Consider the following 14,141-nt stretch of genomic DNA (forward strand, 5'->3'; position numbering starts at 1 on the left):
ATGAGTCGTTTGATATATCCACCGCAACACGTTACTGCTCAATCTGAGGGAACGTCAATAAAAACGTACCAAGATAATCAATCACATTCAAAGACAAAATTTTCAACTTCACCAGTATACTACAAACACAGATAGTTCTCCAAACCTCAATGAATTTCAACCTTATTAATTTCCAATCATCCATCCACATTTATTAACTTTCCGTGAAATCAAGCTTTTTGTCCATGTATATGCATCTCCTTAAACCCATCGAATCTAAGATATCATCATCAAAAGCTGTAAGTGAAGAAATTAATGCAATTGATAAATGAACAATGAAAAAGAATTTAGAATAAAATGAAAAATCAAAGTCTAAATTAGTTCCTATGTAGCATTACCATAAAGTGACAGATCTCTCAAGAGTCAAGACTTTATGCAATTCTCTCAAAGCTCCACCTAAAACATTGCTTGAATTGAAAGCCAAGCCAAAGCTTTTCAAAAGTAAATGTAAGATAAAAGAGCATCAAGTAATAGAGAGACGGTTTGTGTAACGTTAGGTATGACAATATTTACAATATAAAAATAAAAAGTGACAAGAGTTTAGAGATACACATGTATTAGTAATATTTTTTACAACACAATATCAAATACAAATATTACTAGATTCAACAATTGTCACATTTTTCATCTGAGTTCCTAGGCTCAATAGGCACAACAGTAAAGTAGACAATTCCTCTATAGACCTGGAATCGAAAATATAAATAAAATTATTATCTTTTCCTTGAATTATATGCATATACTAAAACATTCCAAATGTATATAAATTAAAAAGGGAGAATTTAGTTTAAATAATAATTTTAGATGAAGGGAAAAGATAATTTATACATATCTAATCATATGATGAATCGATGTCAGAACCATTAATAACAATTTTAGGAATATGAGCAATCTTGGACCAATCTTCACCTTTTCCTCGTTCACATCTTTCATTCAATTCATCACAATTTTCGATCTCCAATTGTTGGAGAGACGCTATATGCTGTATGCACACAGGCAATTCTTTGAGATATTCACAACTTTCTAGTTTTAAGAACTGGAGAGTGTTGGAGGATCCCTGAAGAAGCCATTCTGGAAAATCCACCAATTTTGGTAACTTCTTAAGTATCAGCTTTTGAAGGTTGAATTGAGCCAAGTGTTTATCATCTTTTCCTTTCTCCGCCAATGTCAAATTGAGGTTTTTACAATTGCCAATAGCAAGAATCTCTAATGCAGTGAGGTACTTCATGCTTTGAGGCAAGGAGATTAAGCTTTCACAATCTCCAATAATCAGTGTTCGAAGATGTTTAAGGCCTTGCATATCTTCAAATAAGTGTTCTAGTTTTTCACAGCTACGAATGTCCAAAAATCTAAGAGATGTCAAGCACCCTATTCCATTCATCGGCAAACACTTCTGCTTTGTGGAAAACATTAGATATTTCAGGTTGATCAAATACTTTATATCACTAGTTAACTCCTCAATACCTTCACATAATAGTAAAGTTTGTAAATTGTGTAACTTGAAAATGGAATTGGGGAGCTTTTTAATTCTAGAATTTCCATGTACATGGAGATATCTCAAATGCTTTAGAGCACTAATCCAATCTAGTGATATTTCTAATTTGGAGTGAGCCAATTCCAACATTCGTAAATATTGAAATCTCAACAAATATAAATCCAAGTTTGATTGGCTACTATGACTCTTTTTATCACTTCTGAATATGACAGTTCGCACATGGTCTAAACCTTGTAAGAGGGTGGAAAGATCTTGGGGAAGCAAAGCGGAGTTGGGAAATAGCAAATGGCGGACACTGTGCTGTGAGATGTGTGTGGTGCTTGAGGTTATTGCTAAAAATTCATTTTGTGTCAATGATAATGCAAGATCATGTACTAGATCATGCATTTTACATGTAATCCATATGCCCTCACGAATCTCAAAATCTTGAAAAAAAGATCTAGACCCCAGCTCCTGAAAATAACGCGACCCAATACCTTCCGGCTCTTCATTTTGGTTTGCTGATTCAAGAAGTCCATGTGCCATCCAAAATTGAATTAATTCCCAGTTATAGAATGCATAGTCCTTTGGATAAAAAGAGCAATAAGCAAAGCACTTTTTCAAATGAGCAGGCAACTGCTCGTAACTTAATCTCAAAGCAGGTAAAATATCAGTTTCCTTCTGCGCTATCTTCCATAACTCGCTATCTCTTATAGACTTCCAATAACTTTCATCAGTATTCAGAAGAAGTGATGCTAATGTCTTCACTGCCAATGGAACCCCTTTGCATTTTTTGACAATCTCAACCCCAATTTTTAACAAGTTTGGATATCTCTTCACTTGGCCTTCTTTAAAGGCGCATTTAGTAAACAAAGCCACACACTCATCTTCAGGAAGACCCGATAACTCATATGCTTTTGGGATGGTGCCCATAATGGAGGCTACTTTATTACTACGTGTAGTTACTAAGATTTTGCTTCCATTGGCACCCATAGACAAGAGCTCTTTCAATTGGTTCCATTTCATAGGGTCATCATTCCACACATCATCTAAGATGAGCAAATACTTCTTATCACCAATGCTTTCCCTCAAAATTCTTTGTAGTTGATCCATTTCCATATTTTTCAACTTCTCTACATGTGTTATTCCGTCTTCTGTAGATTTAATAATTTTCTCTGTCAAAATCTTTATGTCAAATTCTTCTGATACACAAACCCATATCTGAAGTTGAAAATGATTCCTTACCCTTTCATCATTATAAACAAATTTAGCGAGTGAAGTTTTTCCCAACCCTCCAATTCCAACAATAGGAATGACAGAGATTTGCTCGCTATCACTAGAGTCTTGTAAAAGTCTAATGATATTTTCTTTATCATCATCTCTACCTATAACTTCAGATGCTTGTACAAATGAGTGAGTGAGTGCTCTTTCTCTAGGCATAACATGCCTACTTTCATATCGTTCTGTGAGATGAAATTTAGATTTCTGACTTGCAATCTCATCTAATATTTCTCTTATTTGCTTTACTTTTGCACTCATTTTAAAACGAAATGCAATTGAATTAGAACATGAAAAAAAGTGACCCACCTGTAATTCAAAAATATACACTATTGATTTCATATGCTTACATTTAAACATAATCAGTAACAGCGTGCTTTTCTTAATGACTATCCGATTGCAAGTAATTATAATAGTATTTTAAGCTCTACACAGGGCTTGAGTTTTTTATACTCAAACTTAAAATAATAAAATTTCAAAAGGAAATATTTGATTTCAATGAGATATTTTAATTTTTTTTTTAAATATGTTATGAATGACTGACAAGTGAGTTTTTCATATTATAAAAATTGAGTAGTTATTTTCTTAAATAATATATGCTTTATATTACATACAGTTTTATTATTTTTTATAGTATTTATTAACCTTATAAGTTTTTAAGTATAGGGGTGAGCATTCGGTCGGTTCGGTTCAAAACCGAACCGAACCGAATAAACCGAAAAACCAAAATTTTAGTGTTTATGAAAACCGAACCGAACCGATTTTGATCAGAAACCGAATCGAACCTAACCGGTCTGATTCGGTTCGATTCAGTTCGGTTTGATCGGTTTTGATTTTTAATAATTTTTTTTTATTTTTTACACTTTATTTTTAATATTTTAAAATTTAACTAAAATATTTTAATATTAATATGATTTAATTTCTCTATATTATTGAAAAAATCTATTATTATCACTAATCGGTTCGGTTTGGTTTTTTTGATTTTTTTCTGATCAAAACTGAACCGAACTGAAATAACTGAAAATTCTGAAATTAAAAACCAAACCGAACCGAAATGTATACAAAACCGAATCAAATTTTTAAATCAATTCGATTCAGTCAATTTTTTCGATTTGAACTGAATACTACTCACCTTTAGTAACGTCACTCCATTTTTTCAGAAATTCAATTGTAACTTAAAAAGTTAAGGTTTAATTGGTAAATTTTTAAAATTTAAGACATAATTATAAATTTTTTTAAAATTTAAATTTTTTTTATCATTTTTCTTAAAATTAAAATCAATAATATTAAAAATTAATTTATAATATTATTATAAATTTTTTAATTTTATCAATGATTTAGTATATTAATTTTATTTTAATTTAATTTTAAATTAAGCCACATTAATTATTATTGTAATTTAAAAAATGCATAATTAACAATATGATTGAAAGTAAAAAAAAATATTAACAAATAATTATAACTATTTTATTATTTTATATTTTAAAAATAAATTATGTGAAATATAATTTTAAATAATTTTATATTTCACATTATGAAATATAATTAATATATATTATTAATTATACATTTTTTTTAACTACAATGATAATTATTATGAATTTTTTTTAAAAAAAATTTAGATCAATTTAGATTAAATTAAAATAAATTAATACACTAAAATGATAAAATTAAAAAATTTATAATAATAATAATGTAAATTGCTTTTTTAATATTATAAATTTTAAGAAATATAAAAAAATTTAATTTTAAAATAAATTTATAATTACACCCTAAATTTAAAAAAAATATTAATTTTTTTTTTGAATCAATAAAAAAAATATTAATTAAATCTGATATTTTAAATTATAATTAATTATACTCTAAACTTTACTGATTTTACCGATCTTGCAGATAATGTGGCAATGATGTAAATTTCTAATGAAAAATTTAATGGCAGAATATAATTAGAACAAATATATTATCATCTAAAAAAATTTCTCATATTTCATACTTTTAAATAAAATCATATTATTGTTTTCAGATTAAATATAAATTTTCTTTAAATTTTAAAATTAAATTATTTTAAAACATTTTATTATTTTGCAGTCGTCTATATATTTATTTCATTTGAGTATATATGTATACTATATAAAAATAAAATAAAATATTAAATTCTTAAAACATTTCTATGATAAATCTGTTTCTAAAATTAAAAAATTCAAAACTTAGTTCTAATTTTAATTTTTAACGAGAATCATATAGAATTAAAATCAAATTATCTGTGATACCACCTCTAAATTAAAGAAAAATATAATTTTTTTTATAAAATTATAATTTTATTTTTTGAAAAAATATTGAATGTGAAATTTTATAAATATATAATAAATTTATATATGTATAACATATAATAAATATCAGGATGAAATAAAAATAATTATAATATAAAACTAAATCGCGTCGTACCTTTTTGCTTGTGGTTCCATACAATTGAAGCACTCGTCTTCTCTGATCTTCACATTCAAATTCATCAAGCACATCCTCAGCATCATAAAGAGCATCCTTAAGCTTAGCCAACCACAACCGCAGTTGATGGTCATTCACTTGCTTCTCCTCAGCATCCATTAGCACAGCTTTCACTGTCAACAAGATATCTTCAAGCTTTCTGAGTTCCGCTTTCAAGCCCCATGCAAAACATATCTCTTGGTAGCTATGGGATGCTATCTTCTCCAACACTTTCTCAGCAATATTAAAAGCAAATGACTCTATTGCCATTTTTGTGGATTTTGATTTTTATTTGAGTAGGAATTGAGATAGATAACAAAATTTGAATCAAAATCCCATGCATTTTATAGCCTAGAAATTGAGATAGATAGAAATGCAATATTTATATTCTCCCATCTTCTTACTCATTCTTGGTGTAGGCAAAAGTTACAAGCAACGTGATGACCTTTGGGCCCATTTGGTTTTGAAAATAGAAATGCAATATTTATATATTTTAATCTTATTTATATCATGTAAAAAAAAATATTTATTTCTTTTATATTTTTTAATGCTTGAAACATATTAGGAAAATAGTTTCTTTATAATAGAAAATTTAAGTGGCTTTTAGAGAAGATTAATTTTTCTTTTAAAAGATCAAGTCATTTTTTATATTTTAAAATTTTTATTAACATCATTATATAAAAAATTTTTTCACGTTATTTTATATCAATATATATAAATATATATATTTTTCATATCGTCCAATTCACCTATTCTCAATCTCATAAATTTTTTTTATTTTTTTTCTTTTTTTTATTGTTTTTTGTACGACTTTATGGTGATTTTTCAAGTTTAGTGACTGATATATCCAGTGACGGAGTCAGGAGCTTCCCTTTGGTAGGGCACTGCTGCGGCACCACCGGCTGCGCCACTGCAGTACCTTCATCCCCTTCAAAGCATTTTTCAATCGCCGGTACCAACCTGGATATACGGGAGATTTTTCAGGAGAAATTAAAAGTGTCACTAATCATTGTTTGCTTTCGGAGCTTAGCATTTTATGCACCTTTTTCTTTTGTTTTTTTCTAATGATGAGAAATCTACTTTTATTCTTTTGTTTTTTCTAATGATGATAAATCTATTTTTTTATTTCTTTTAGGTAAATATCATTTTATTATAATTACTGATAATATAATGTAAAATAATAGTCTCTTTTTTTATTAATCTTAAATGAATTAATTTTAAAATTATATTACTCTCTTTTAAAATATTAAAATTGTATTTTAATTAACTTTTCTATTTATGTAACTCTTGATTTAAGAAAAAATTATTAGACTCTTTAATTAATTTTAAAACTCTTTCATATTCTTAATCAATTTTTTAAATATAAGATTATAGGTTTTAATCCTTTATTTTCCATCATTAATTTCCATTTATTAATACATTAATTAATAATTAAAAATATGATTTGGTTGGTCAAATACAAAACAAGATAATAAATCACAAGGAAAATAATCAAGCCTCAAATACCCAATTCGTTAATAGAAATTAGTTTAAATTTAAAATTAAAATAGAGTATTACATATTTAATTTTTAAATCTAAAAAAATTACTCATTAATCATGCTATTTACAAGAAAATTTTCAAAATAAAAATAAAGGATACATGAAATTAATAAAGAAGAAGAAAAATTCAAATAAAAAAACTATTCAAATATTGAAAATCTATACGAAGAGAGTCTCCATTTGTGAAGTTGCAGTTATTCCTCATTAATAGTGGAGAGGAAAGGTGAGGAAGATGATTCCAGTGAGAAGAGACTGCTCTCTTCTTTATTATAGTCTTCTCTCCCTTCAAAATGAAGAAAAAGGCCAAATTAATTTTTTAATTATTAATTTTTTTCAAAATTTTAAATAAATTTATAATTATTTTATAAAATAAAACTAATATTTAACCTGTAATTAGTATAATAATAAGATAAGGTGAAGTGCAAAATCTACGATATATTAATAATATATCAAATATAACGATGTGGAATCTCATAAAGGTCTAATGATATTTTTTTTATCCTCATCCCTATCTATAATTTTAGATGCTTTGTACAAAGGAGTGTGCTTTTTCCCTATGCATATAATGCCTTCTTTATGTCAGTTCTTTGAGATTAAATTCAGATTTATGAGATTTGATTATGGATATTCTTTCTTTGGCTCGAGATATCATTATTAATATTTCACAAACTGTATATAATTTTTTATTATTAAAAAATATAAATTAAGATGGATATCGTTTATAAAAAAATTAATAAAATAATATAATAAATTTCTTAATATCTATTATAAATACATTATATATTAGTACTTAACATTAAATTAAATTCTAAAGAAAAACAATTATTAATTAAGAAAACACAAAGATATTTGAAGTTAAAGTAAACAAATAATTGAGAAAGCAGTGGATTCAAAGGGGAAAAAAGTAGAAAAATATGCAAATAAATTCTTTTGATTTAATTATTTATAGATTTAATTATGCACTCATTTTAAAACGAATTTATACAATTGAATTAAAAGATGAAAAAAATTAATTACTTCCATATATTAAATTTCCGTTTCTTATTTAGGTTGACAGGTTGCAAATTAAAATTTTTTAAAAAATATATTTTTCTTTTTCTTTTTAAATCTATAATTGAAGAGTAAATTAAATATGATACGTCTTAAATTTACTCAAATATATTTATCAATAAGTTAAGGTTATGAGTAATTTAAAAAATATATTTTAAATAATATTAAAAATCAATAAAACATTCGGTACCGTATATTGCAGGCTAGGCGCTAAGGATTCAATTTTCAAAAATTGCACTCACGTTTCTTATTTAGGTTGACAGGTTGTAAATTAAAATTTTTGAAAAAATATATTTTTCTTTTTCTTTTTAAATCTATAATTGAAGGAGTAAATTAATTTATTATTAATATTTGATAAAAAAAAATTGAAAAATTACTTATCTCATATAAAAGCATCTTCCTCTCTCATTTATCCTTTTCTCCCTCTCATCCAGTTGTCTTCCTCCTAGTCTCTGCAATAAGTGTAACTCTTTTGCAAATCTTCTTCCACACCTTCGAGCATAATGAAGTTGGGCAAAATTGAAATTTGTAACATCAACATGGCTTGAAATGAGAAAAAAATATTAATAAAAGTGGAAAAGCTAATTTCTAATTATGATGTGAAGTAGCTATTAGCTTGATTAATTTGAAGCTTCTCTAATGGTGGTGCCATCAAGCTATTGGATGGAGCTGTCATGCTTTTTATCCCACCACCTTTATTTTTTGTTTTTTGTTTTTTGTTTTTTTATTTTTTTACATTTATTTATTTTCAATTTTTGTTTTGTTTTTTTGATTGCCTTAATTTTTTTTTTTTGAAAAGGAGGAATAGAACCCTTTAATTTATTATACGATCATAAAAAAATATTCATACAGTCAGCATCCAAGAGGAGTTTAATACTAGATGAAGGCAAATCAATAAGACTCATACCAAAAACTCCACCATGCGCACTATTCGCAAGATAATCAGCTACCATATTAGCTTCCCTATATATTTGCACGACCTTAACCTCCCATTCCCGCCGGATAAGAGCTCTGCAATTAATAACTAAAGACTGCAGTCTATAATTGCCTTAATTTTTGTTAGATGGTATTGTTTTATTAATTACTTTTCTTTTTGTTGCATGACTGATTAAGATAATGCAAGTGTATCTTCAACTCACAGTCCTAGATGGGCATATGTAAAATAAATTAGTTAAAGAATACCAATGAATCATCAATGCATACACATCTATAAAAAATAGTTAATTTAGTTATAGCTAATAATTCACAGAATATTTTTGTTTATTTTGATTAGGTTGATTTCATTTATTTTTAGTGTTCCGACAAGAGGTGAGATTCTGAGTAAATATTCGATGCAAAACACAAAACAATTTATCTTGTGACGAAAAATGAAGAAATTAGAAGAAATGATTCAAGAAATAAGCAAACTTGATGAAAACCTTTTCTGTATTTGCAATTAAATTTGGTGATTGCTGCCTAGAAGCTAGAAGAGATTATATAATTACCATGTACTAAAATATTTATGAGCAATAGGAGATTATAAGTTCTCAATCTTATACTAATTCCTGCAATTTCTTAACAAGAATACTTGAATATGTTCATAACATCTGGTGAGTATTAAGATGTTTGATCATGAATACATTAATAAAGTTCACATTGATGAAAATTAAATCTCCCATAAAATCAATTGTCATGCTTTTTTTAAATAATGAATATTTCATGCAGCTCAGTGATAAAATTTTCAACCAGCCATCTTATTGAGCAAAAATTCGTGGTAAATAAAATATGAAGTCTAAGTCTAAGCCTGAACCCATAGAAAAAGACCAGTTTATATATGTAAATCTACTGAGTACTCAAATGAATAAATATGATTTATTTTAATTAAATAGATATTTTTAATATTATCTCATTTTATTGGATAAAATTTTAACTCAATAAATATCATAATTAAGGGATAATTTCTTATTATTACCGTACTTGTGATATTATAAGTATACATGAGCTATAACACAACTTTGGAGTTCTTTATGCAACATTTTGTCATTTTTTAAGTAAATCATTCTTTAAGAACAAATTGACATGCCTTTTTCCTACAAGATAAAGACAAAATTACCTATAAATACTAAAAAAATTTAATCAAAATTACCAAAAATATCAAATAAATAATAAAAATTACTTACATAGACAAAATAAATACAAAATATACTTAAAATATATATAAAAATTGAGTTTAATAGCATTCAATGATTTGAAAGTTGAAATTAGTTACATCCGTATTATGATTTGAGTGATTTCAGCTAAGTGGTTGATGATTTGCAATTCTCCATGCATGACTAGTTCATTTATTAAATTCATCAAATATGTAAAGAGAAGAAAGGCTGATAAATGAAAAATGAAAAGAATCTAAAATAAATGAAAAATGTGTCTAGCTCAAGTAGTTCCCATGTAGCATTTTCATAAAGTGGCAGATCTCTCAAGCCTGAACTTGAAACCTTGCTTGAATTGAAGTCCAAGCTAAAGCTTTTCACAAGCAAATGTACAATAAAAGAGCATCAAGTAATAGAGACAGTTTGTGTAATATTAGGTATGACACTATTTACAATATAAAAATAAAAAGGGACAAGAGTTTAGAGATACACATGTATTAGCAATTTTTTACAATATAACATCAAATACAAATATTTCTAGATTCAATAATTGTCACATTTTCATCTGAGTTTCCAGCCTCAATCTGAAATAGACAATTCCTCAATAAATCTGGAATCGAAAATATAAATAAAATTAGAAGCTGAAATAGACAATTCCTCAATAAATTTGGAATCAAAAATATAAATAAAATTATTATTTTTTTCTTGAATTATATGCATATATTAGAACATTATGAAAAAGAGAGAATTTAGTTTAAACAATAATTTTAGATGAAGGGAAAAAATAATTTATACATACCTAATCGTCTGATGAATCAATATCAAAATCGTTAATAATAATTTTAGAAATATGAGCAATCTTGGACCAATCTTCACCTTTTCCACATTCATATCTTTTGCTCAATTTATCACAATCTTCAATCTCCAATTATTGGAGAGCCACTATATTCTCAGACAATTTTTTGAGATATTCACAACTTTCTAATTTTAAGAACCGGAGAGTGTTGGAGGATCCTTGAAGAAGCCATTCTGGAAAATCCACCAATTTTGGTAACTTGCAAAGTATGAGCTTTTGAAGGTTGAATTGAGCCAAGTAGTGTTTATCACTTTTTCCCTTCTTCTCCAATGTCAAATAGAGGTTTTCACAATCGCCAATAGCAAGAACCTTTAACGCAGTGAGGTACTTCATGCTTTGAGGCAAAGAGATTAAGCTTTCACAATTAAATATAATCAGTGTTCGAAGATGTTTGAGGCCTTGCATATCTTCAAATAAGTGTTTTAGTTTTTCACACCTACCAATGCCCAAAAATCTAAGAGATGTCAAGCACCCTATTCCATTCATCGGCAAACACTTCTGCTTTGTGGAAAACACTAGAAATCTAAGGTTGATCAAGTACCTTATATCACTAGGTAACTCCTCAATACCTTCACCTAACACTAAAGTTTGTAAATTGTATAGCTTGCAAATGGAATCGGAAAGCTTTTTACAGAAAAAAATGCTCAAATATCTCAAATGCTTTAGAGCACCAATCCAATCTAGTGATATTTCTAATCTGGAATCAGCCAATTCCAACATTCGCAAATATTGAAATCTCAATAAATATGAATCCAAGTTTGATTGGCTGGTAGGACTCTTTTCATCACTCTGGAATATGGCAGTTCGCACACGGTCTAAACCTTGTAAAAGGGTGGAAAGAGCTTGGGGAAGTGAAGTGAAGTTAGGAAATAGCAGTATTGAAGAGTAGGAAATCCAGAAAAAATTTGAAGAGTAGGAAATTGAATATTTCATCACTATAGCTTCTCTTTGATTTGACTTGATTTTTACCTTGACATTCTTCAATCGAGTCTCTAGTGTTATTCTTGATTGCAAAGTTTAAGCTTTGTGAAGTAAAAGCAGTATTGAAGAGTAGGAAATCCAGAAAAAATTTGAACTGTATACTAAAATTTTCAGCAGATGGACACAGCTTCAACGAGTAAGCTTGAATTAAGATATCCAATCATGAATACTTCAATAAAGTTCACATTGATACAAATTAAAAACTCCCATAACATCAATTGCCTTGCTTATCATTATTTATTTTTTTTCCTGAATAATTGAATATTTCATTTTGTTCATATATAAAATTTTTTGGCCAGTCATCTTATTCTGCAGAAATTGGTCAGAAATAAAAATAAAAGAAGCATTAAAAATATTTAAATTAAGAAAAAGGAGAGAAAAGATATGTAAAGGGAGGAAAATGAGCCTCTACCTGAATTCTGTTCAGGTAAGGAAAAGCTTCAGCATGGATTCTCTGTCAGTTCTCTAAACACAATTTTCACTTGGTTTAGAACATTATTAAACATTAGTTTTCAACAGAAAGCAATTCCATGAACAAAAAGCAACAGAACCTTGAAGCCATAAAATAATGGAAAATTCACTAATTAGTCCTTGTAATATTGGAAAACTCATTAGTTGAGTTCAAAAAAATATATTATAACTGTTTTAAAATTTTAAAAAATCTACTAATTAGTTTTACTATTAATTTTAATCGTTAAATGTTTTACTATTTAATTCATGTGGTATAGAAAAATTTATTAGCTGATTTCTCATTTTCTTAAAAATATCTACTAATTATTCTCGTCTTATTGAGGACATTTTAGATTTTTTTTGTAACATTTAATGGCTAAAATTAATAGACGGGCTAATTAATAGACTTTTTAAAATCTCATAGACATTTTTAATATTTTTTTAAAATTGAGAGACTAACTAATTTATTTCTCAATACCACGAGGATGAATTAGTAAATTTCTCTAAAAAAAATTAAGAAAGAAAAAGAAGCGGATAAACATACAGCTTTTGATGATTTGAAAGATGAATATAGCTACATCCATATTCTGATTTGACTGACTTAAGCAAACTGGGTTTACGATTTGCAATTCTCCATGCATGGCTATTCATTATAAACTCATCCGATAACATAAAAATAATAAGGTGCATTGTTTTATTCAGTCCAACCAGATATTGGAAAATTCGACGTAAAGGATATAAAAATCAAACCCCAATACTTTAGACTTTATAATTATCCAGATTAGGTAGGCCGATCATTTTAAAATCCATAATTAGCGAGTAGATCTTTCTAAAGTATGCGGGATATCACTAGAGTCATGGTTGTATGCGATAGGACTGACAAACATAGCACGCGCGATGAACAAGACATGGGCTAACTGACTCCATTAATGAGCTGTCTGATATATATCTGCCGCAACACTGACAAACATAACACGCGCGATGGATAAGGCATGGGCTAACCGACTCCATTAATAAGCTGTCTGACATATCTAAGGGACATCAACAAAAAGTACCAAGATGAATCAATCAAAGACAGATTTTTTAACTTCACCAGTATACTACAAATACACAGATCCTTCTCTAAACCTCAATCTCTACGAATCGGATTTCAACCTTATTAATTTCCAACCATCCATCCAAATTTATTAATTTTTCTGTGAAATCAAACTTCTTGTCCTCATGTACACATCTCCTTGAACCCACCCAATCTAAGATATCATCAAAAGCCGTAAGAGAGGAAATTAATGCAATTGATAAATGAACAATGAAAAAGAATTTAGAATAAAATGAAAAATCAAAGTCTAAATTAGTTCCCATGTAGCATTACCATAAAGTGACAGATCTCTCAAGAGTCAAGACTTAATGCAATTCTCTCAAAGCTCCACCTAAAACCTTGCTTGAATTGAAAGCCAAGCCAAAGCTTTTCACAAGTAAATGTAAGATAAAAGAGCATCAAGTAATAGAGAGATAGTGTGTGCAACATTAGGTATGATACTGTTTACAATATAAAAATAAAAAGTGACAAGAATTTAGAGATACACATGTATTAGCAATTTTTTACAACATAACATCAAATACAAATATTACTAGATTCAACAATTGTCAAATTTTCATCAGAGTTCCCAGGCTCATTAGGCACAGCAGAGGCTAAAGTAGACAATTTCTCAATAGACCTGAAATCAAAATTAAATATAAATAAAATTATTTATCTTTTCCTTGAATTATATGCATATACTAGAACATTTCAAATGCATATAAATAAAAAAAAGAGAATTTAGTTTAAATAATAATTTTATATGAAGGGAAAATATAATTTATACATAC

At 27.5% G+C, this 14,141-nt stretch overlaps 1 protein-coding gene across 1 annotated transcript; it reads right to left on the reverse strand.

Moving 5' to 3' along the window:
- Positions 1-868: 868 nt before the first annotated feature.
- Positions 869-3,369, reverse strand: LOC110622690 (putative disease resistance protein RGA3). The gene is made up of 2 exons (XM_021767289.2): positions 3,197-3,369; positions 869-3,112 (listed from the first exon to the last, which is right to left on the reverse strand). The coding sequence occupies exon 2, from the start codon at positions 3,047-3,049 to the stop codon at positions 869-871; it is 2,181 nt and encodes a 726-aa protein (XP_021622981.1). The 5' UTR covers positions 3,050-3,112; positions 3,197-3,369.
- Between the last annotated feature and the right edge of the window lie 10,772 nt (positions 3,370-14,141).

This window comes from Manihot esculenta, chromosome 9, assembly GCF_001659605.2.
Source record: "Manihot esculenta cultivar AM560-2 chromosome 9, M.esculenta_v8, whole genome shotgun sequence".
NCBI lineage: Eukaryota > Viridiplantae > Streptophyta > Magnoliopsida > Malpighiales > Euphorbiaceae > Manihot > Manihot esculenta.

Coding starts and splice junctions, on each gene's coding strand:
- LOC110622690 (XM_021767289.2), bottom strand. CDS start 3,049: ATGAGTGCAAAAGTAAAGCAAATAAGAGAAATATTAGATGAGATTGCA.